Consider the following 20,417-nt stretch of genomic DNA (forward strand, 5'->3'; position numbering starts at 1 on the left):
AGTAGTGACAAAAATGATTTGTAGATGAGCAACAGAACCTCAAAAGGAGACAGAGTGGCAAACATTGGCAGAACCATAAGAGCACACTGTTCATGGCCAAGTACGTGACTTGTCCAGTAGGTATATTACTATTACCGGTCACACTATCAGAGCCAGATGCCATTAAACACATGACTGCTATAAAGTCTTCAGTTCTGATAAATTTCTACTTTATTCAGCTGACAATTTCATAGCAAAGAACAATGAGAAAACGATGAAGAGTCTAAGTCTCTGAATTTAATTGTAACCATCAAAGAAGAAATGGTTGATATGTTTTCCTAGAGACCATATTACCAAAATGGCCATTTATGCTAGACTTTAGGGTTTTAATATAATACTGGAGGAAGAGGCGGAAGAGAAAAACCAGCCCATGGCCAGTCATTCTAAAGAGGAAGATAGTTAAAGGAGTATGAAACTATGCGAAAGACAAAGACTAAAGGCTAAAAATAAAACTTATATTTGCAAAAATGTTATAAATACAAAAAGAAACAGGGATGACATAAAAAGAGTGGTTTTTGATCTGGAAAGAGTTAAGTAAAAGGTAAATCTGAAGACAGCAGAAAGTGCATCAAGTTGCTTTGCTAGTCCAAGTTTCCAGATTCAGACAGATCATATACCAAGATAGTAGAAAAACTGAGATGTCATCATAAAACCACTCTAAATATTGTTATGTAACCATGAACAATAGGAAAGTTACCAGAAGATTGGGAATAGGTAAATACCACCCCAGATTTTAAAAAATGGGATCATCATGAACCATCGTGGGGTCACTAAGAATAAGTCTTCCAAAATAATTCCCAGTTCCTTTTGGACTGGCTTGCCAGGTTGGTACATTTTGGGAATACCATAGTATGAGATCATTTTGACAAAATATTTAACAAGTCTCCTGTTGTATCCTTGGGCAAGAAAGAAAAAATAAATCAGATGATAGTAGTTAGGCAGCATTAGATTTAATAGCCATATCCTAAAACTCATGGATCTGTGCCAACATGGAAGGGGCTGGATCTTCTATGATTTCCAACCAACCTTGGTTCTCACAGCACTTCACACATAACTCTATTATAACAATTATCACACCGCATTATAGTTCTATAATTACATGTCTGCTATTCCCTATAGCCTGTGAGCTCCCTGAAGGAACAATGACATTCTAGTCAGTTCGTTATTCCTAGCAAGAAGCAGGAGACTGACACAGAGCAGACAATTAGATACATGTTTTTAGACTTTAACTGAATAAAAACTTTGAAGGTATCATTTCAAGACTTACCGATGGCACACAGCTGAAAAAAAATTGGATGACAGAATAAAAAAAAAAACTTGAAAAGTTCTTGACGAGCTAGAACAATGAGCCAGTGCTTACGCAAAGAAATTTAATAGAGATAGAAGTAATGTCTACAAATTAAAATTTAAAAAAAATCAACTGTGGAAGAACAGAATGGAAGAGACCTGACTTCAAACAACTGGGTGTTTTTACAGCATGTCTAATATGAACCAGTGGGGTGCTGTGGCACATATTGTTGCTTTAAGAGAAATATAGTGCTGGAAAGGAGAGAGAGAGGTGTCACTGGTCGGACCACATCTAGAGCATCACACTTCTGGATACATGTTTTACAAGGAACCACAACAGTTTAAACCTTGTCTAGAAGAAGGCAACGGAATGGTGATCAACTTGGAAAGCATGTAATGTGAACAGTAGCTGAAGAAATAAAAGATATTTAGCTTAAAAATGATCTTTCAGAATATATTAATAACAAGTTTCACATTTCTGAATTACTGTTTAGGGAAGATAAATTATTTGTTGAGTATGGATGGCTCCATAAAACTGAACTGAATCCATGAGAGCAAAGAAGCAGAACGTTAGATTTTGGTAAGTTCTAATGAATTGTAATAATTAAAACTCATTAAATATGGCATATAAACATGCTTTGGGAGACAATGACCTCCTCACTGTGGAGTACTCAATTTGAGACTGTACATCCACACGTCAGATATTTGAAAAGAGCAAATTCCTTTTTGGTGTCTCAAGTTTGACTAAGCAACGCACCTGATTTGACATGTATATTTCATGTTATTTTATAAAATCGAATAGCTATTAAGGTAGAATGCCATAACAGGCCTCAAATGACTTGTGGGATTCACTGCTGAAGGTAAGCTACACAACGTTTCTAACATTGCTATTGAGAAGAATGGCCTGGGCCACTGCAGCAAATGCACCCATAACCCAAGTGATGGCAGACAATCTGTAGACACTGCCATGTCTTGTGTGGGTCACAACTCTCCAACATTCCAGCAGGTGTGAGAGACCAGGAACATGACGCTATTATGAAGGTACACTGTAAAAGTATACAAAAATACACAGGCAATCAAGAATGAACTTCTAAACTTTATAACTATGTCTTCTTTTTTACACTAAATCCCAGATTTGTTGAGTCATTTAGAACAATTTTCCCAGCAAAAGACTTTGACTAATTCATTAATGGGTAGTATATATTTAACATGCAATCTTTCAAACCATCCTTCAAATACCTTTAATAGTCATTTGCATCACCAGTGATACACATCTACATGTTTAAGATTAATTCAAATTATAAGCAGAATTCAAAAGTGAATTAAATAAAATGTGACTTACATCTAGTGTAACATAAGTCAATTTTTCAATGCATCTTGACTAAATGTAAAATATCATCTGTTTTTGTGACAAACAAGTCTGTGCCATTAATCATATGCTTCCAGCTGCAACAACTCACATTCAAATTAAAACCATGAAACAGCATCACAGTGTCAAGATTCACACAAACTGATCTTTTAACAGATTGTGAGAAAAAAAAAAAACAACTATACATTAAAAGAAGAATCTGGAGAAAATGTTACACAATAAAAACATCTGAAAGAGCTTAAGCACACAAGCAGATAGAATTCTGGTTTTTGAACTGCATTGGAATAAAAGTTAAACAAAACTCACAGGCTGCTCTTAAACAGCTACATCATAAAAAAATATTTCTTTTTATAGCCACAGGGCTGAGAGTTTTGCTGTTTATATCTCTCCCAGCATACAAATCCATAGTACTGCCAGGACTGTCCCCTCTGACTTTACTGGGAAGCTAGACAGGAGAGTCTGCCTGGGTTTCTTTCAGTTTAGTTCAGTTTGTGTCCAGAACTGGCCCAAGAATCACCTCTTCTCCAGTCACTACACTCCTGTCTGCCAGTTACACAGTGCCAAACTTTTCCCTTCCAGCTATAGATATTAAAATGTTTTGTTTTAAAACTTGATTTAAAACTGCAGTAATTTTTTTTTTTTTTTGCTTTGGGCTCCCTCAGATCAGCAAGCTGCAGCAATGTTCAAACAGTACGACAGCATCCACTGCACATTAAAAACAAGGATAGTGCCAGGAACCAGCAATGTGATATATTCTAGATTAGCCATGTCAGGCATTTTCCATTGTCAGAGAAGATTTCATATGGTCAGCATATGAGCCAAATGATACACATGGCTGTCTTGTACTTGCCCCTTTGTGTCCTGCTCTGGTGACCTGCCCCATTGAACTCCCTGGACAAGCTTCCCTGGAAGGGATACTATGCAGGAACGTGTACTTCTGAGTCTTTCCTTTCTGCCTTAGGGCTTATACTGTATTGCTATAGGACTTTACACTTCTAGGCTATCATCTGGCAAGCCACAAATTTTTCCCAGCTCTCAGATAACCTCTCTTTAAATGGCACTCCAGCCCTAGCCTATCTGAGAGAAGAGCCATAAGAAATATGTGAAAGAGGTAAAACACTGAAAACCCATACTAGTAAAACTTAAAATATTAATTGCCATACTACTAATCAAGGTTAAAAATTCAGCTTTTCCAATTAATAAACCAAGATGAGACCAGAGTAATAAACAAGACATAAGATAAAAAGATATGAAAAGGGTAAAAATAAGAGCTTCATCTCAAAAGTTTCTATGCTCTCACTTGCTACACTTCCTCATCCTGTGCTTGTTATTTCTTTGCTCTTTTTCCTCTTTCACGGAGACATTTTGTCCCATGAATGAAGAAGTATGTAAGATTTTAATTTCATAACAGCCTATAAAAATTTTTCCCTAGGTAATTTAACCTGAAGTTAAAGTTGTATATGATAGTGGCACATGATGGATTCCAGGGAATTCTGAAACCCAGTAAAACGAACTAACATCCTTTTAAGAGAAGTAGAATAAGGAAATAAGCAGAATACTGCACTAAGACTTACAAAAGAGAATTTGAGTCTCAAAAGTTGATGCCCAAAAAATGGTTTTGAAAATACTTAGCTAATTCGAATGACTTAAAATATATCAGAACATCAATATTTAAAGAAAATTTGCAGTGAAACCTTTTATAAAACCAATAATTCTTTCATAATACTACCACTGATTTAATAAGACCTATTAATATGTAAGCCTATTATTCTTATACATAAGGTTTTCTTAAAGCAAGCACAACTCTACACTTCTTAAAACAGTAGGATCTTGTAATAAATGAAATGATAAAAGACTAGCATCCCACTCATTTTTGCAAAATCACAAGGCCCATAGATGATAATTGTATTGAGGTATCATGGTGGTATCAAAATCATATTAACCTGAAATCCCAGCATCGCTTTAATAGAGAATTCTTTTCAACAGTATACTGCATGCAAATAATCAAACTAAATTATTTAGGTCCTTTAAATCTGGATAGCACTTGATCCTTCCTGCATAAGGCAGTGCAAAAAGGTTTTCATTTTATTTACTAGAGAAAAACTGTAATATTTTACTTTGGTTTCAAAAGGTCTCATTTTGTTAAATCTTGTCTTGAAGTACTAGGGAAGAAGGCTGTCCATTATTCTTCTCTGACAAAAACTTTGGTAGATAAAAATTTTAAGACTTGATAAGTTCACACCCTTAGTCTTTAATACAAATAATAATAGAAAAAAAAATCTTTAGAATCAAATTGAGCAGATCCGTTTAAGGAAGGGTAGAATTAGCTGACAGAGCATCCCAAAACAATTATAATCTCTTTCATATTAGAATAAAAAAAATCAAGAAAAAGTGACAAATATACTTTCTCAATGTTGTATTTTCCTTTTTTTCTCTACTGACTCGAAGAGAAACAAAGTTCAGACACCTGAAGGAGAAGAGAAGTCAGGGAGTAGGAAGGTTCATTCAATCAGAATGCTATATGTTGTTTGAGTTCCAGAAAGTAACAGGACAAAGGAACAGTTAGGGTCCTACCTGAGGGCAAGAAGATGTTTAATATTTAAAACAAAAAGGACCACTATGGAGAAGTTCCAAGGCTCAAAGCACCAAAACATCAAGCCTGCCTAGGATAGGACTAAGAGAAGGCATTTAACCTTAAAGAGAAGGGAGGCGAAGTTGCCTTAAAAAACATAAGCGATGGCAAAGGCTGTCGACACTTAAATATTTAGAAAACAAAGGTCTTCAAGCTAGGTACCTGGACCTCATCTGAAGTGTTTTTGTCATTATTTTTGGCCCTGAATTGTTATTCCTTTATTTTAGGAAGAAAATCTGAGACTGATATGGGAGTCTTTTCTCTCACTTCCACTGCATACATGGGCCCTTTCAAGGATTTAAAAATATGTTGAAGAAAATTTAAAAAGTTACTTCATCTAATAAAAAGATTCTTGTGTTCAGTGTTGTTCTTTTATCCACAATACACCTCATACACCTGAGTCAAAATTCCCCAGTTTAATTTTTGTTTTTGAGCCCTCATCCAATCTGTAACAAGAATTATACTAAGCATCATGATAGTAACACACACAATAAACTCAGAAAGGGAAAACAAGCTTTTAACGGAATCATAAGAAAACAAATCTATACCAGCTTTGGAGGATGAGGAGTGATCTACATTTCAATTCTAAAATTTCTACTGTCGCTGCCTGTCATGATTGTCACCCAGATCAAACACTTTTAGTGTTTCACAGCCTGAGCCTCTTAGAATTTTTTAATGGATACCTGTAGAATCTAAAATGACTAGGAAAATTTTTTAAGCCTTTTCAGAGATAGACCTAAAAACTGTATGTGTTTTTCTAGATTCTAGATTTAAAGTATAATTATTTTGGATCTTAACACATTACCACTTAAATAGATTTTCATCTCCTCAAAGAGAGATAAAGGCCTAATAACTTGATAAATATTTGCAAAATTAGACATGTATATATAAGAGTGACAACAAAGACAGTCCACATTTAAAAAATATACATGTATCTATTATCTACCTTAAAGCCCCGCACTCACCTGACAACTAAGCTCCCAAGAAGTTGCCTTTGCATTTTTTACCTTCCCAGTTTATGTTAAGTCCATCCTCACTCATTGAGATTTAGTCTAATTAGTAAAAGGAAAAATTCATTAATTTCTGAATCTATTTAAAAAAATTTTGGAAGAAAAAGAAAGAAACTGAAAGAAGAAAAGATTAGCACTCTGCCTTTGAACCCTAAAGTGTGGACTGTTTAATAATATGGTAATCCCATTACCAGTTCTGGCTGTACCACCAACTATGGTATTATATTTATGCAACTCTAATTTAAAATACACCACCATTCTAAAGAAAAAGAACATAGCAGCAATGGCTCTCCATAGAACTTGCTGGGATCACTGATGGCAAAGTACAGACAGAGAAAATACATCATGTTCTTCTCTTTTAGCATATTATGTATAGAATGTTATTACAGGTAATTATACCCATATCAATCTCAACTAAGCATTTTGCTGAGACTTGCAAAATGAAACAAGGAAAAATGCAAATACAAATATAATACTTTAATTTTTAAATAAGGTCTGGATGAAAACTTTAACCAGAGGTGCGATCTGGATAGCATAAAATCAGCTTAAAAAGATAATCTGAAGCTATAAAGATTCTTGAACAAAAAAAAAGGTATTTTATACACACACACACACACACACACACACACACACACAATGTATTTTTAAGATACTGATTATTCTAATGTGGTTTGAAAGCAGATGCTTTTTAACATATTTTTCCACCTTAGTGTTATTACTGTCTCCTACTTTCCTTAAGATCTGCATATTGCCAACTGTGGAATGACCAACACAAATACTTTTCATAAATATAACTGCTAAGGTTGGAAGAGAATATTGTATCCGTGTAGTTTTGAGTATCCCTATGGAAGGAACCACAACTGGTTTATTCTGAAATATCTCTTATTTTTTGTATATCTTTTATAATGAATCTGTCATATGTATTTCTTTGATTGATTGTTGCTGTGTACAGACAGATTAATCTGTCTTCTTTTATTAGCACTGAGATGTTTTAAATCTACATATTAAATCAATGGATTTGATAACATCTTGATCTTAGAGTTTTAAGTGCTTACATATTTAATCTTAACAATTCAGCAATATATGGTTATCCGGAAATTGATATTTTTCTTTCTTAGGCTTTTCCCAGTCACGTTAATCTTTTAAAAACCCTGAACATTAACTTAGCCTACTGAAAATAACTCCTTACTGGAAAGCAATCCAAGAAAACGGCCACAAAACATACTCTCAATGATTTTTAACCTGATTAAATGAGCACCTTTAAATTTCTAAGGGCATAGAATATTTTTAATAGTTTTATGTGGTAAAACTGACATACAATAAATTGCAAGTATTTAAAGTATACAATTTGATAAGTTTTGACATACGTGTGCATCTGTGAAGCAATCACCACAATCAAGATAATAAGTGTATCCATCATCCCCCAAATTTTCTCATGTCCCTTTAATCCCTCTATACTACCTCTCCCTTTGTCTCCTATCTCCAGCCCTCAGGCAGTCACTGAAGTACCTTGTCACTAAATACTACTTAGTATTTTCTAGAACTTTATATAAATGAAATGTATATTTATCCCAGTATGAGAATACTATGTTATATGCTCCATTTTGTCTGGCTTCTTTCACTCGTCATGATTACTGTGAGATTCGTTCATGTTGTGGAATGTACCAATAGCTCATTTTTTTTTTTTTATTGCTGAATAGTATTTCACTGTATAGATATACCACATTTTGTTTATCCATTCACCAATTGATGACATTTGGGCTGTTCCCAGTTTTGTCCTATTATAAAATAAAGCTACTATGAATGTGTACAGAATTTTGTGTAAACACAAGTTTTCATTTCTCCTAAGAGTGAAATGGCTTGATTATAAGATCGGTTTGCTTTTACCTTAAGAGACTGACAAACTGTTTTCCAAAGTGGTTATACCATTTTACATTTCTACTGGTAGTGAATGAGCATTCCAGTTCTTTTATATCCTTGATATATTCAGGCTTTTTAATTTTAGACATTTTAATGTGTGTGGTGATTTTAATTTGTTATTTCCCTAGTGACTAATGATGTTGAGCATCCTTGCATATTTTCTTTGAAGCTTCTGTTTACATTTTTTGCCCATTTTAAGATTTTTTTTTTCTTATTGAATTCTGAGCATCCTTTATATATTCTGGAAACAAGTTCTTTATGAGATATGTGATTTTCAAATAACGTTTACCTAGCCTATCGTTCATCTTTTCGTTCTCTAAGAATGTCTCAAAAAACACAAGTCTTCAAGTATTATAAAATCGAACTTACCAATTTTCTTTTTATACTTTTTTTTGTCTTAATTGGGAAATCTCTACCTAATTCAAGGTCACAAAAATCTTCTGTCTTTTTTTTCCTAGAAGTATTATAGTTTTAGATTTTATATTTAGATCTAGGATCTATTTTAATTTTTGTACATGGTATAAGGTTAGAGTACTTTAAAATCTTGTTTCATATATTTTATGAAACATAGTATAAAATTATAAAATTAGTATAAAATTATATAATTAACAGATCAAATTTGTTAATTGGTTATTTAAATCCTTTGTATATTTTTATTTATTTGATCTGTTGTCTTTTGGAAAAAGTATAGCTAAATCCTTCTACCAATTATGGATCTATTGATTTTTTTTTACATTTTTCTTTGTTTTAGCTTATATAGTTCAGAATTATGTAGCTAAATAAGTAAAAGTTTATGATCACTCAGTTATCTAAATATATCAATACAAAATCTTTTTATTCTAGTCAATGTTCTTTGCTTTGAATTTCATTTCATCTGATATTAATATTGCTCCTACTACTTTCATCTCAATCGTCTTTTCTTCAGATACCTCTTCTATTCCTTTATTTTTATCTTACTGTATCTTTCAGTTGTAGAAGTTGTCTCTCATCACCAGATATAGCTGAATGTTATAATCATGTTTATGCCACCCATATTATAAAAGGAGGATTTAATCTATATACATGATTACTTATATACATATAGATATTACTTATTGATAACTGTGTTATTATTTTGTTTTGCTTTTTTCCATTTTTGCATTTTGCTGAATTTATCAAATAAGCTTTGCTTTTTATCTTTACGGTGTAGCCTTTCTTTAAAAAATTTCTCTAAAAAAGTTCTCATTAAAAAATTCACGGCACAAAAAAAGCAAAAACTATATTTAATCCCAGCAACCTCTCATTTGATTCTTCAAGATAATTAACTAAATATGCAACCTTTCAGACATTTTTAAAGAATGTATTTATGTATGTATATCATCCTATTTAACTGTTGTAGTGTGTACCCTTAATATTTAAAGATATATATTTAAACTTCAAATTTTTGTTAATTACAATCTATACTATAAATTAGAAAAAGGATATGTTTTCATGGTTCTTTCTTTTTACCTGTTATGTCCCATGCTGAAATCAGAAATAATGCTATTCATTGTCTGTGTTTCTGTGATTACAATTAAGGGTTTCTTCACAATATGCCTACATACGGGTCTCTTCTTGGCACTCAGAGGGCTCACTGAATTTGAATACTCTTTTATATATATAAATAAAGAGAGAGAGAGAGAGACAGAGAGCCTCTTTTTCTATTATTTCTTTGATTATCTTCTTCTCTCCAGTTACTCTTCACTCTCCTTTTAGAGCTCTTAGAGGGATTTTGGAAATTTTATAATTATTCCTTGTTTCTTAAATTTTCTCTCATACTTCCAAAGCATTCCTTTTGGAAGGCATTCTGACGAAATTCCCTAGTTCAATCCTTAGTTTCACTAATTTACAACTGAGTTGTGTCAACCAACATTTTCATTAAAAATTTTAAAGTCAACTTTTAATTTCTTAAGTTCTGTGTTAGATTCTTTTTCGTGAATACAAAACCCTCCTACATCTCTCCGAATGTCTTTTTCTGATCACTCTATTACTTCTAGATCCTTGGATATTTTTTCTTCTGACTTCTGACTGGGTGTCTTTCTTTCATGGTGTTAATTTTCCTGTCAACTGTGTTGTGATTATATGCTTATCTTTTGTCTGAGAATCTCTGTTTGCCAGCTCTTTTGTTTACCACTGCCTGTTTCCAGTAATTAATAGGGACAGACATGTTGTCTGTGCAAAGCTGGTGGGGGGGGCAAAGGAGTGGGAGGGCTTTCTAACCCACCTGGCAGTCAATACATTACTGGGACACTGCCCCACCTCTCTGAGTCTAGCACCCACACTCAAGGATTTAGTTTGTGGGTAAACACAGCTGCTATCCACTACTTAGCACAAGGAGAGAAGAAAAATAAAGGCAGAGCTCCAAATGTAAAGCCCCAATTAATAACTCTGATAAGCTCCTGATTAATAATCCTGAATTCCCCTTCTAGTTCATGTTTCCATTGTCTGTACCTCAAGCTTTGTCTTGCTCTCCTTTAGCTATTATAGATTTAAATCCATATTTGTTATAGATTTAACTTTTCATTGCTTGTTTTCTGATGTTTTATCATTTCATGAGCTTTTGGAAAGGGAGAGAGAATAGACACATTAAAAAAAATCAGCCTTCAATTTGCCACAATAAAAACGTCACACACTTGTATGAAAAAAGTAACTGAAAAAGTAAAACAAATAATTTTATACAGTAAATTCTTCACATAATTACCTCTCACAATGATGCCATTAATATCAGTTAATTTCAAGATTAAAATGATCAAGGATGTTCAATAGAGCCTTCTGACAATACTTTGGCCCTTAAGAAATTAAAAGCAACAAACTGTGATACCTTAAAAGAAATCTGATTAATCAGTTCTATTTTGTTCAGCTTGAGGAAATGCCAGAGAGTCAACCTAGTCTAGAAAGTGATGAATAGCTACAAATATATTACATTACTTCTTCAACAACTGTCAGGTTGCCATTTTAATTATAGGAATCTAGTAAAGCTGCTTAATTTTTTTCTGAGAACTTCCATAATCGTTATAGCCAACATCATTCTCCCCTCTCCCTCTAAAAAATCCAAAGAAATGGGCTCAGAAAGGAGAGAGGGAGGGAGAGAGAGCGGAAGAGAAAGAAGCAGGGCAGAGACTGTATCCTCTGGGCCTGGCATGTAGTTAGTATTCATTAAATATTTATTAAAATAAATTTAACAAAACAACATTTTGCTTCTGAAAAGTCTAGTATTACTCTAGCATCTTGGGGCATAATTTAGCAAATTTCCCTACAGCTTTGAACTGCTGACATATTTTATACAATACAATAAACTTTAAAGATTATGCTGTGTTTTTCAATTCTTCATAATTTTATAGGATGGTATGGTAAATACTATTAATACTATTAACAGGATTGAGTACAAGGTACAGTTAAGACCATTAAAAAAGAAGACAAAGAAAAGACAATCTAGATAAAGGAACAGATGGGACAAAAATCATGGAGGTGACGGTGAGCTTGGTTTATGGCTGGGACAAAACTGAACCAAGCCCACCGTCAGCTCCATGATTTTTTTTCCCATCTGTTCCTTTTTCCAGACTGCCTTTTCTCCTGTGACGCCTCCTTTGTTCTTTCTATATGATCCTAATTGCAACTTGTACTCAATCCTGTTACAGTACTTCCTACACCAAACTGTAAGGCTTCTCAAATAGCACAGTGATAGCAACATCATCCAGTTAGTATTAATTGTCATTTTCCATACATATAGCTCAACTCATACTACACACGAAGAAAACTGTGAGATTTATTGAAATGTCTACTATACAAAAAAATAATAGAAAAAGTCAGAGTTAAAAGAAAATAGAGATGAAAATCCATTATAATCCCCAGTTGTTAGAGATGGTTCCTAGGGGCAAAGCAAAGTAGATACTCTGAGTTTCAAGATAAAAAATAAACCAGTTATGTTACACCTAACAGGAGAACACTTATCAGCATCCTCAGCTGCTATAAAAGAAAGTAGCCTTGGAAAAGTTAAGTCGCTTGCCCAATGTTCCCGGGCTTGTTTTGTTAGCGGAAAATACTGGTCTCTTGATTTCCAGTGCTGTTGCTGCAATACCACACTGAAACAAAATACGCAGTGAAAATTAGTTGCTATTATGGCAACCCCTGGGAGAAACAGAAATACCTATTCCCTTGGGAGAGATAAGACGTTAAGCTAAGAACCCAACACAAATGTTCTGTGAGGAAGTTTGGTAGAGTTGGAAGATAGGAACTGACCTGACTGCCCCTGAAGAGGAAACAGTGGTGAGGCAGCAACTTCAGAGACACATGAGATCCCTATCACCAAGGGGGTTTAAAAGGTCAGGAAACTAATTTCTAGAATATTCTATATGCACATGCAGTCTTAGAAGAAGTGAATATTAAGTGCTATACTGAAATGTAACCGGGAAGACTAATTTTAAAAAATGTCCTAGGGCACTTCTCCAGAAGAAAACAAAAATTAAGGTCAGGTCCACATCAGCCAGTAACAGACTTCTGGGCCCCTAGATTCATTTATTTGGCTCTGCTGACTCTTTGGCTCAGTTTTCCCTTAGCAAGTGTAAAAAACGCTTGAACACCACCACCCTGGGATTCTGTTCAACCAATTTAGATAGCTGTGGCCTTTAAACTCACATCCAAGTGACTTGGCTTCATACCAATATTATTTCCCCTAGTATAGCCTAAGCCTAAGTGAGAAAGTACACAGCTGAGGGAGCCAGGAGTTAACTGGCTGCTCCCAGTCCAGAAAGGTCTAGTTCTTTTCCTTGATAAGGAAACAATACTACATCAAGAAGTTTCGATCATTCAATAGTACATATCACACTGGATCCACAACTATGAAAAGAGAATTAGTGGAAATACCACTGTCTATTCTTAAAACATCTCTCTTGAGGCGCTTTAGGCAATTTAGTTTTTCTTTTCCAGCCCAATCCCTCGGGAAATAAGTAGTAATGATTTATTAAAAGTTACATTTTACAGATAAGAAAACAACAAGAAGTTCAAATGCAGAGAGGGACAGAGTGTCTTGAGGCGACATGCTACTTGCTGAACCACATTTCTTCCTCATAATTATACCGATGCAAAATATTCACATTTACTTGTATGTAGTTGAATGCAATTTAGCTTATAGCAAAGTCACAAGGTATTTTGTGGACCTGCCCTCACTTGGGTCCCCACTCTGTTCTGTCACGTTCCTTTGCCAAGGTCACAGTTTCTTGCCACCTCTTCCAGAGAAACCCAGTTTTGGAGATGTCTAAAACAGTTTTTGAATGGTAAGTTGCTTTTTCCTATACCAGCAAGCAATCTAGGTAACTCGTCCCTTAAAGCACTGTAGCCATAATAATCTCAACTGTCTGCCCATACTGTTTCTTTTTCAAATATACAACCTGTTTATTTGTTTATACTGTCTTGAGTCTTCCTCTATCTTTGTTGTATAGCATGACTCTCAGAATCTGTAAGTACATTAAATTCATAAATATTTAGTTGGATTATTATTTTATTTGTTTTTATATGTGTTGGGGGTCTTCCAGTAAGAACCAGAAAACCTACTAGACAAATTCTAAAAGAGCTTTAACACTTGGATTATTTTTTTAATATGCAGTGGTAGTGGGGCTATGGAGGGAATAATCATAATAAACATAGAACTGTGAAAAATGCATCGGATAAATATTTAAGAGCTATTCTTCCCTTGGAAATAAGTTTTAACTAAAGTTTCTGAAGGAAGAAAGCGTTATTTTGGTGAAAGACATCAAATGGCCTGGGTAAAAAAAGCAGAAATTAAAAGAAGCAGGCAGCAGTACCCCCCAGGTTGCCTGTCAAGAAGTTTGCCCTGTACAGTTTCTGGAGAAGAAATGCAAATAACCTGGACAGATTAACAGCACCTGAAGATAACTAGCAGGATACAAAGAAACAGCACCTTTCACTATGCAGAGGCCTATTCCTCCAGGCAAACAAAGAAACAGGACAGAGTCAACATCTGTTTCATATAACAGCTTGGCTGCTGAAAGAAGCAACCTTTAAAAAAAATGGTTTAGCTGACAATCCTCAAAAATCATCCAATCGCGATTTCAGGGGCTTAAGTAAATGGTAATTGAACAGAACTTGCACTTTCCACATGGTCCTCAGCACCTTCTGAAAAAGAGAAGTTGTCTTTTCTTTAAGGGAAAAGAAAATAAAGTTCAAACAAAAACCTTCATGAACTTCCCTTTTGACTGACAGCTAGCAACAAAGAAAACTGAAGCCTGAGAGACAGCTAACCGCTTTTGAGCTTTCCTTTGCCCTTCCCAATGTCGACTGGGAAGACAAGACCGCAAAAGCCTACACTGGGTGAGGATGGCGGCTGGGATTCGGGGCGGGGAGAGACGACGAATGGACAATTCAGACAAACCCATTAGATTATTAAAGAAAGAAAACAAGTCAGTTGATAACACCAATCATAGCGTCAGAATTTAGTTAAGGAAAGAAATTATGACAATGTCTGGATCTTTATCAATAAATGGTAACAAACTAAATGTGTTAAGAAATGAAATTTTCCTCTCTAGATTGTATCAATTTACAAAGGAAATTTCAAAATCAAGAGGACAATTTCTATAAACTGTTTGTAGATTCGAGAACTCGAAATTTCTAAAATGAAAAATTGTGAGAGCTGTGATATCACTGCACTGACCACTGCTTTCAACCCAGCTAAATGTCTGATGCTTCACTTACCTTAGTAATATGGTTAAAATACATATGCCAAATAGAAGAAAGCAATTAAGAGGCACTGTGATAGAAGAGATTTTTCAGGTGGAATAAGACAAAAACATTTAATATGAATGCACGTGTGGTGCCGAAAAATATGCTAGGCAGCTAACCAAAAGACTCCCTTCCTGGTAACTTTTCAGCTTAAACAGGTACAATGCAGTGAAGAAAAAGGTCACCTTCTCTACGAGGGAGAGAGGCATGACCGCAAGGAGAAAAAGCAATCAATATGTGATTTGTGTTATTTTTAAAGACCTTGAGAAAAAGACTTTATTGAAACATGTTTTGTGGGGGGTAAAAAATGGGGAAGTGAGGGTGTAATTGTAATAAAAGTAAATCTTCCAAAAATGTTAGCTATGGGCCGTGTGACCTCTAAGTACTTTACCTAACATTAACTAATTTAGTCCTCACAAGGATTATATGATGTAGGAACCACTATTACTACATTTTACAGATGGGAAATAGAGATACAGGAAAGTGGTCTTGCCTAGAATCATACAGAATGGCTGGGCTTTAAAACTAGTCACTAGGAGTAAAGAAAATTCTTTGAAAAATTAATCTTTTTGGCCATCCAGGATCCTAGTAGGTGTCTTGCACAACATCCAGAAAAATAAAAATAATAGAGCAAGATAAGGGAAGTAATATGTTAAAATTAAAAGAGAAAGAATTTCGATTAGTTTCAACAAAAACTTTCCAAATGAAAGACTATGCAGGGAAAAAAAGTTCACAGAGCAATATATTACAGAATGTCCTTCACAGGAATCAGAAAGAACACTCAGCCTTGCTGGATGGTATTTAAAAATCCCTTCAAGTACACAGTGATTAAGCTAGAAATCTGTTCTAGACCTATGAGTAGTATCTGGCTTTAATTGAGGAGAGAAGTTAAGTAGACAAGAATCTCCCCTTGTGTCTGTTATCCAGTCTATGATGGAACTGTGCTTGTCTTGACACTATAACCACCATCATCTTCTACAACTCACTCTGGCATATAATATGCACTCGTATTATTATTCAATGGATAAGTGAATTCGAAAAAATAAAAGAATACGAAAAGGTCATGTTTGTGGAAGATTCTAGATAGTTTGGAAAGTTCAGGTAAGACTTGGGTTCAGAAGGCAGTCTTGAAGAAATGAGAAAAGGAAAATATGACTATAGCAGTGGAGTCAGAATTGTAACTGAATAAAAGTTTGACTTGAAAGACCTCTAAATAAAGAGCGAGATAGAAAACAAATGAGGAAAGCAGCAGCAATAACTAGAGATTAAATCCTATAAAAATTTTTGAGTAGAAACAAGGTGTTCATGTTTTATCAACAGTGTTAATGAAAATAATGCCAACATGTGAAGACTTTAAATTGTGAATATAATAATGACAAAAGCAGCAGCAGATAACATGTGGAAACACTTCTCTTGCCAGGTACTGAATAAAATGTTCTATGTATAGAGTTCACTGGTTAAGCATAAACACTCAGATTGATTCCCACCTCCTTCTCCAAATAACCTGATCACGGTGCTCAATCTGTGTCCAGGTGTCTTGTGTCCCATTATCTGTGAAATAATAGTAGCATACACACTTTAGGTATGAAGTTGCAAAGATTAAACAAAAATTGGCGGGGGAGAGGGGCAGGGAGAATGGGAATAAGGAAACAAAAAGAAAAAGAAAATTTAGGGATACAATTTTATATAAGATAGGCAAAATCAGTCCGGCCACAGTGGATGTGACAGGTAGATGAAGGAGAGCAAGTCATTCTTAAAATAGTGAAAACAGAACTTGCCCATGAGACCACCAGGCTGGACTGATTATTTCTATCTTTGTATCATCCCTAACCTTGTACTTATTTTGGCCCCCTTAATTTCATTATTTTTAAAAAGTTCATTAATTTCAAATATTTGTTTTCATGAATGTCTCCATCACTGAACCATGTGTTCCTTGAAGGCAGGGAATATCTTTTATTCCCAGCCTCTAGAATTGTGCTTAACATGCAATTAATTGCGCTAGAATAATTGTGTGAATGGTAGGAAAAGACCAGATGAGAAACATTAATGTGAGTGAGAATTATACAGATTGTTAAGTGAAAGATATAGAAACACCCTCGTAAAAGAAAACCAAATGATAAAAACATAGAATTATATATGTATATATGTCATACAAATAAATTACATATACACATATAAAAACATCTACCAGCTATGTGTATAAACATGAAGTTTAGTATAAGTCCTCCTCAAAGTGACTTTCATTTAACTCCACTGGTCATTGTTATTTTTCATTCCATACTATTTCTTCTTACTAGATAAGAAGCATAAGTTCATGCCTCTTCCTGTTTTGAAGAAGTGAGAAATTTAACTTAAGGTTGAGAAGGGGGTGTGATGGAGAGCCTTGGAACTATCCGAAAGGGGCAGAAGAAGGAGTTAGCAGGAAGGAGCCATGCTGATTTCCCGAATCAAGGATAAACCGAACTATCTGAACATTCTGTACTTCGGCAAACTGTGGCTTTCAGTATCTGCTATCTTTACAACTATCCTCTTGAGCTTCTCCATGATTTCAGAATTTCTCGGTGGATTGACAACCCAACTGAACTCTGATTAAACCTGTCTTCTGAGCAATCATCTATTGGTGAATAAAGTTTCATATCTTCACACACTGATCCTAAAGCACTCAACTCTTTTCTCCAGAACTTAGAAATTCTCATTTGTCTACAGCCATGCCACCCTGAACAAGCCTGATCTCGGAAGCTAAGCAGGGTCGGGCCTGGTTAATACTTGGATGGGAGACCACCTAGGAAGACCAGGTGCTGTACATGTAAAATAACAAGTAAGGAATTGTAAGCTGACAAGGTCCTTGCAATCTGTGAGGTCAACCAAGGGTTGCCTCGCCTGATTAAAAAAAAAAAAAAGAAAAGAAAAGAAAGAAATTCTCATTCAACCAACCTCCTCTCAAATGACATGATTTCAGCAGGTCATAATTCTCCCTAAATGCCACACACCTGGTTTTGGGAGGGACTCCTTGGTATGTAAGATATCCTCTAATTCCTAGGAAAGCAGTACTCTCTTTACATGTGTTAGCCTACTTTTCATGCATTCCTGGGTGAGACATGACCTAGTGCCCAGTCCTATTCCAGGCAAAGTAGGTCCTCAAAAAATATTTGTTAAATAAGGAAATTAGTGAATGAACCATCGATGAATGAACTCTTGCCATTGCTTGCCTCTGAGCACGTGACATGGGATACAAAATTCTACTCAGAAAATCACCTTGTCCTTGAGACGGACAGTCTATCAACTGAAAATAGAACTATTAAAATTGAGAGGCTAGAATAGCACATGCCAAACACTACACATCATTAGCCTCGGACTAATGCACTTGTCCCAATCTCTAAAGCCATATCTTTTCCCTTCATCTCAGTCTCATCACAGAATATGCATGAACTAAAACATTACGACTAAACCCTATGATACGCTCTCCCTTGTAATCTCCATTTCAGAAATTGTCAGGGCACAGTTTTATTTCAGCAAAATTAAACTTGCTTCTGAACAGACAGACTCTCACCATATACACACTGTCCTCTAATTTGGTCTTTTATTGTACAGTAAGTCCTCACTTAACATTGTCAATAAGTTCTTGGAAGTGCAGTGAAATGATGTGTAGTGAAACCAGTTTTACCATAGGCTAACTGATATAATAAGCAAGAGTTCCTATAGCAAAACAATGTTATAACAAAACAATGCTGAATAAAACTACATTATTTGAGGACCTGCTGTACTGAATTTCAAAGGCACAAAGTCAAAGCTAAGAAAATTTCTTAAAGCATTAACTTGTTTTAATTGTCCCAATACAGTCACTATTTATATCACCCAACTAAAGATCTATAATAACTTGTCAGTTAATCAAGTTTCTCACACATGGAGAGTGTTCAATGAAATTTCTGTATCTAGCCTAGTAATAAAATACTAAGTATCAACCAACAGAATTCTCATCTATAAATTTTGATTCTATGGACTTTAACAATATGTTCTCTGACTATAATACTATGAAGCAAGAAGCAAGAGTCACCAGAAATCACAAAGTAATATTAAAAAATTTGACCTAAAGAAACATAGTCTTTTAAAATTTTTACATGAAAAAATTATTCTATTACAAGAACATCCATGTTTTATGGCTTTTGTAGCCAAAATGATAAAACCAAGTGTCTTAAAGGAAAATCAGAATTTATCAACCATAGTTGATTTTAAATAACAATGTAATAAAAGTCAAAGGTAGCTATAAAACAGACTGACAGAAGTAAAGTTGTGCTAGATATAGCTCTCTAAAATAAACACCTGAAAAGATCAGCTAATACATTATGACATAAAAATAAAAAGGCATCAAACACTATTGAAATGGCAAAGTTTGAGTTTCAATTTCATCAAGTTAAAAATAGGTCACAGTTGGTGTGAGCTTTAAAAAAAACAGGGTAAGGTCGTTATCACAAAGCGATTAAAGAGATAGAAGAAAACTTTCTTCTAAGTCATTAAACTCACCGATATTATACTGAACCCCAGAGCACTTACCATTTTCCTGCGCCATTAGAGAATTTAGTAGGTTCACTGAATTGACTGATTTCTTTGTTAACCTATTTACATGGGTTAAGACCCTGACTGACATAAAACACAACCAAAAAAATCCCAGACAGAGAGTGTAATGAAAGGCTGAGTGATGTATAGTTTGGGGGTACAGCCTATCCAATAAATGTGCTTGACCAGCAAAGAACCCATTGGCAAAGATTTATTATCAGAAAAAATACATTCTAAAAAGATTTGATACAATAAAATCTGCACTATAAATAAAAACTACTCTAAAATACAGTTCTTTGCCCTGCATAATGTATAGCTTATTTTTCTGATCATGTTAAATTCTCTTGATACTTTTCATTCAAAAATAAACTTTTGAACAAGTAAAACTAAAGAGTATAGTGTATGAAATGGTACTAGTAGTATAGGTCTTTAAATCATGCAAAAGAAAACAAAGTTTATATTAGTTAGAACTCTTCAACAACCTTTAAAACACATATAAAGAGAAGGAAATATTTCTAGGAAATGTATTATCAAGAGAAAAGGTAAAAATGAACCACCTACTAGAATAATAAATCATTATGTTTTAATTAAATGTAACATATTAATAGCAAATTAGTAAAAGTTAAAGCTAGACATAGAAATGATTTAAAATGTTATACCTCCAAGTTCTTTTACATTCAAGATGGCATTCTGGAATGGCACTGCTTTTATACTAAAACCTAAAATTAGAAAACAAAAACATAAAAAAAAAAATTAGTAACAACTTTTAAAAATGCAAAAGATGCTCAAATCTTTCTTTTTAGGCAGATTGAGTTACTTTTCATGGCTCAATGAAAACATATAATTGCCAAGA

At 34.4% G+C, this 20,417-nt stretch overlaps 1 protein-coding gene, 1 non-coding gene and 1 pseudogene across 6 annotated transcripts in view; 1 reads left to right on the forward strand and 2 right to left on the reverse strand.

The window, feature by feature from the left end:
• ARL15 (ARF like GTPase 15) overlaps positions 1 to 20,417 on the reverse strand; it is a 376,128-nt gene that overhangs the window by 205,550 nt on the left and 150,161 nt on the right. For all 5 annotated transcript variants that reach the window (XM_039869934.1, XM_039869930.1, XM_039869932.1 and 2 more), the window contains one exon: positions 20,224 to 20,283. In XM_039869934.1, the coding sequence (XP_039725868.1) occupies positions 20,224 to 20,283 (60 nt within the window). The remainder of the gene's footprint in view (positions 1 to 20,223; positions 20,284 to 20,417) is intronic.
• Positions 13,794 to 13,855, reverse strand: LOC120608433 (U7 small nuclear RNA). Its single transcript, XR_005654391.1, has one exon. It is a non-coding gene; the product is annotated as a U7 small nuclear RNA (small nuclear RNA).
• Positions 17,709 to 17,817, forward strand: LOC120608390 (uncharacterized; annotated as a pseudogene).

The sequence above is a fragment of the Pteropus medius genome, unplaced genomic scaffold (assembly GCF_902729225.1).
Source record: "Pteropus medius unplaced genomic scaffold, Ma_sr-lr_union100, whole genome shotgun sequence".
Classification (NCBI taxonomy): Eukaryota; Metazoa; Chordata; class Mammalia; order Chiroptera; family Pteropodidae; genus Pteropus; species Pteropus medius.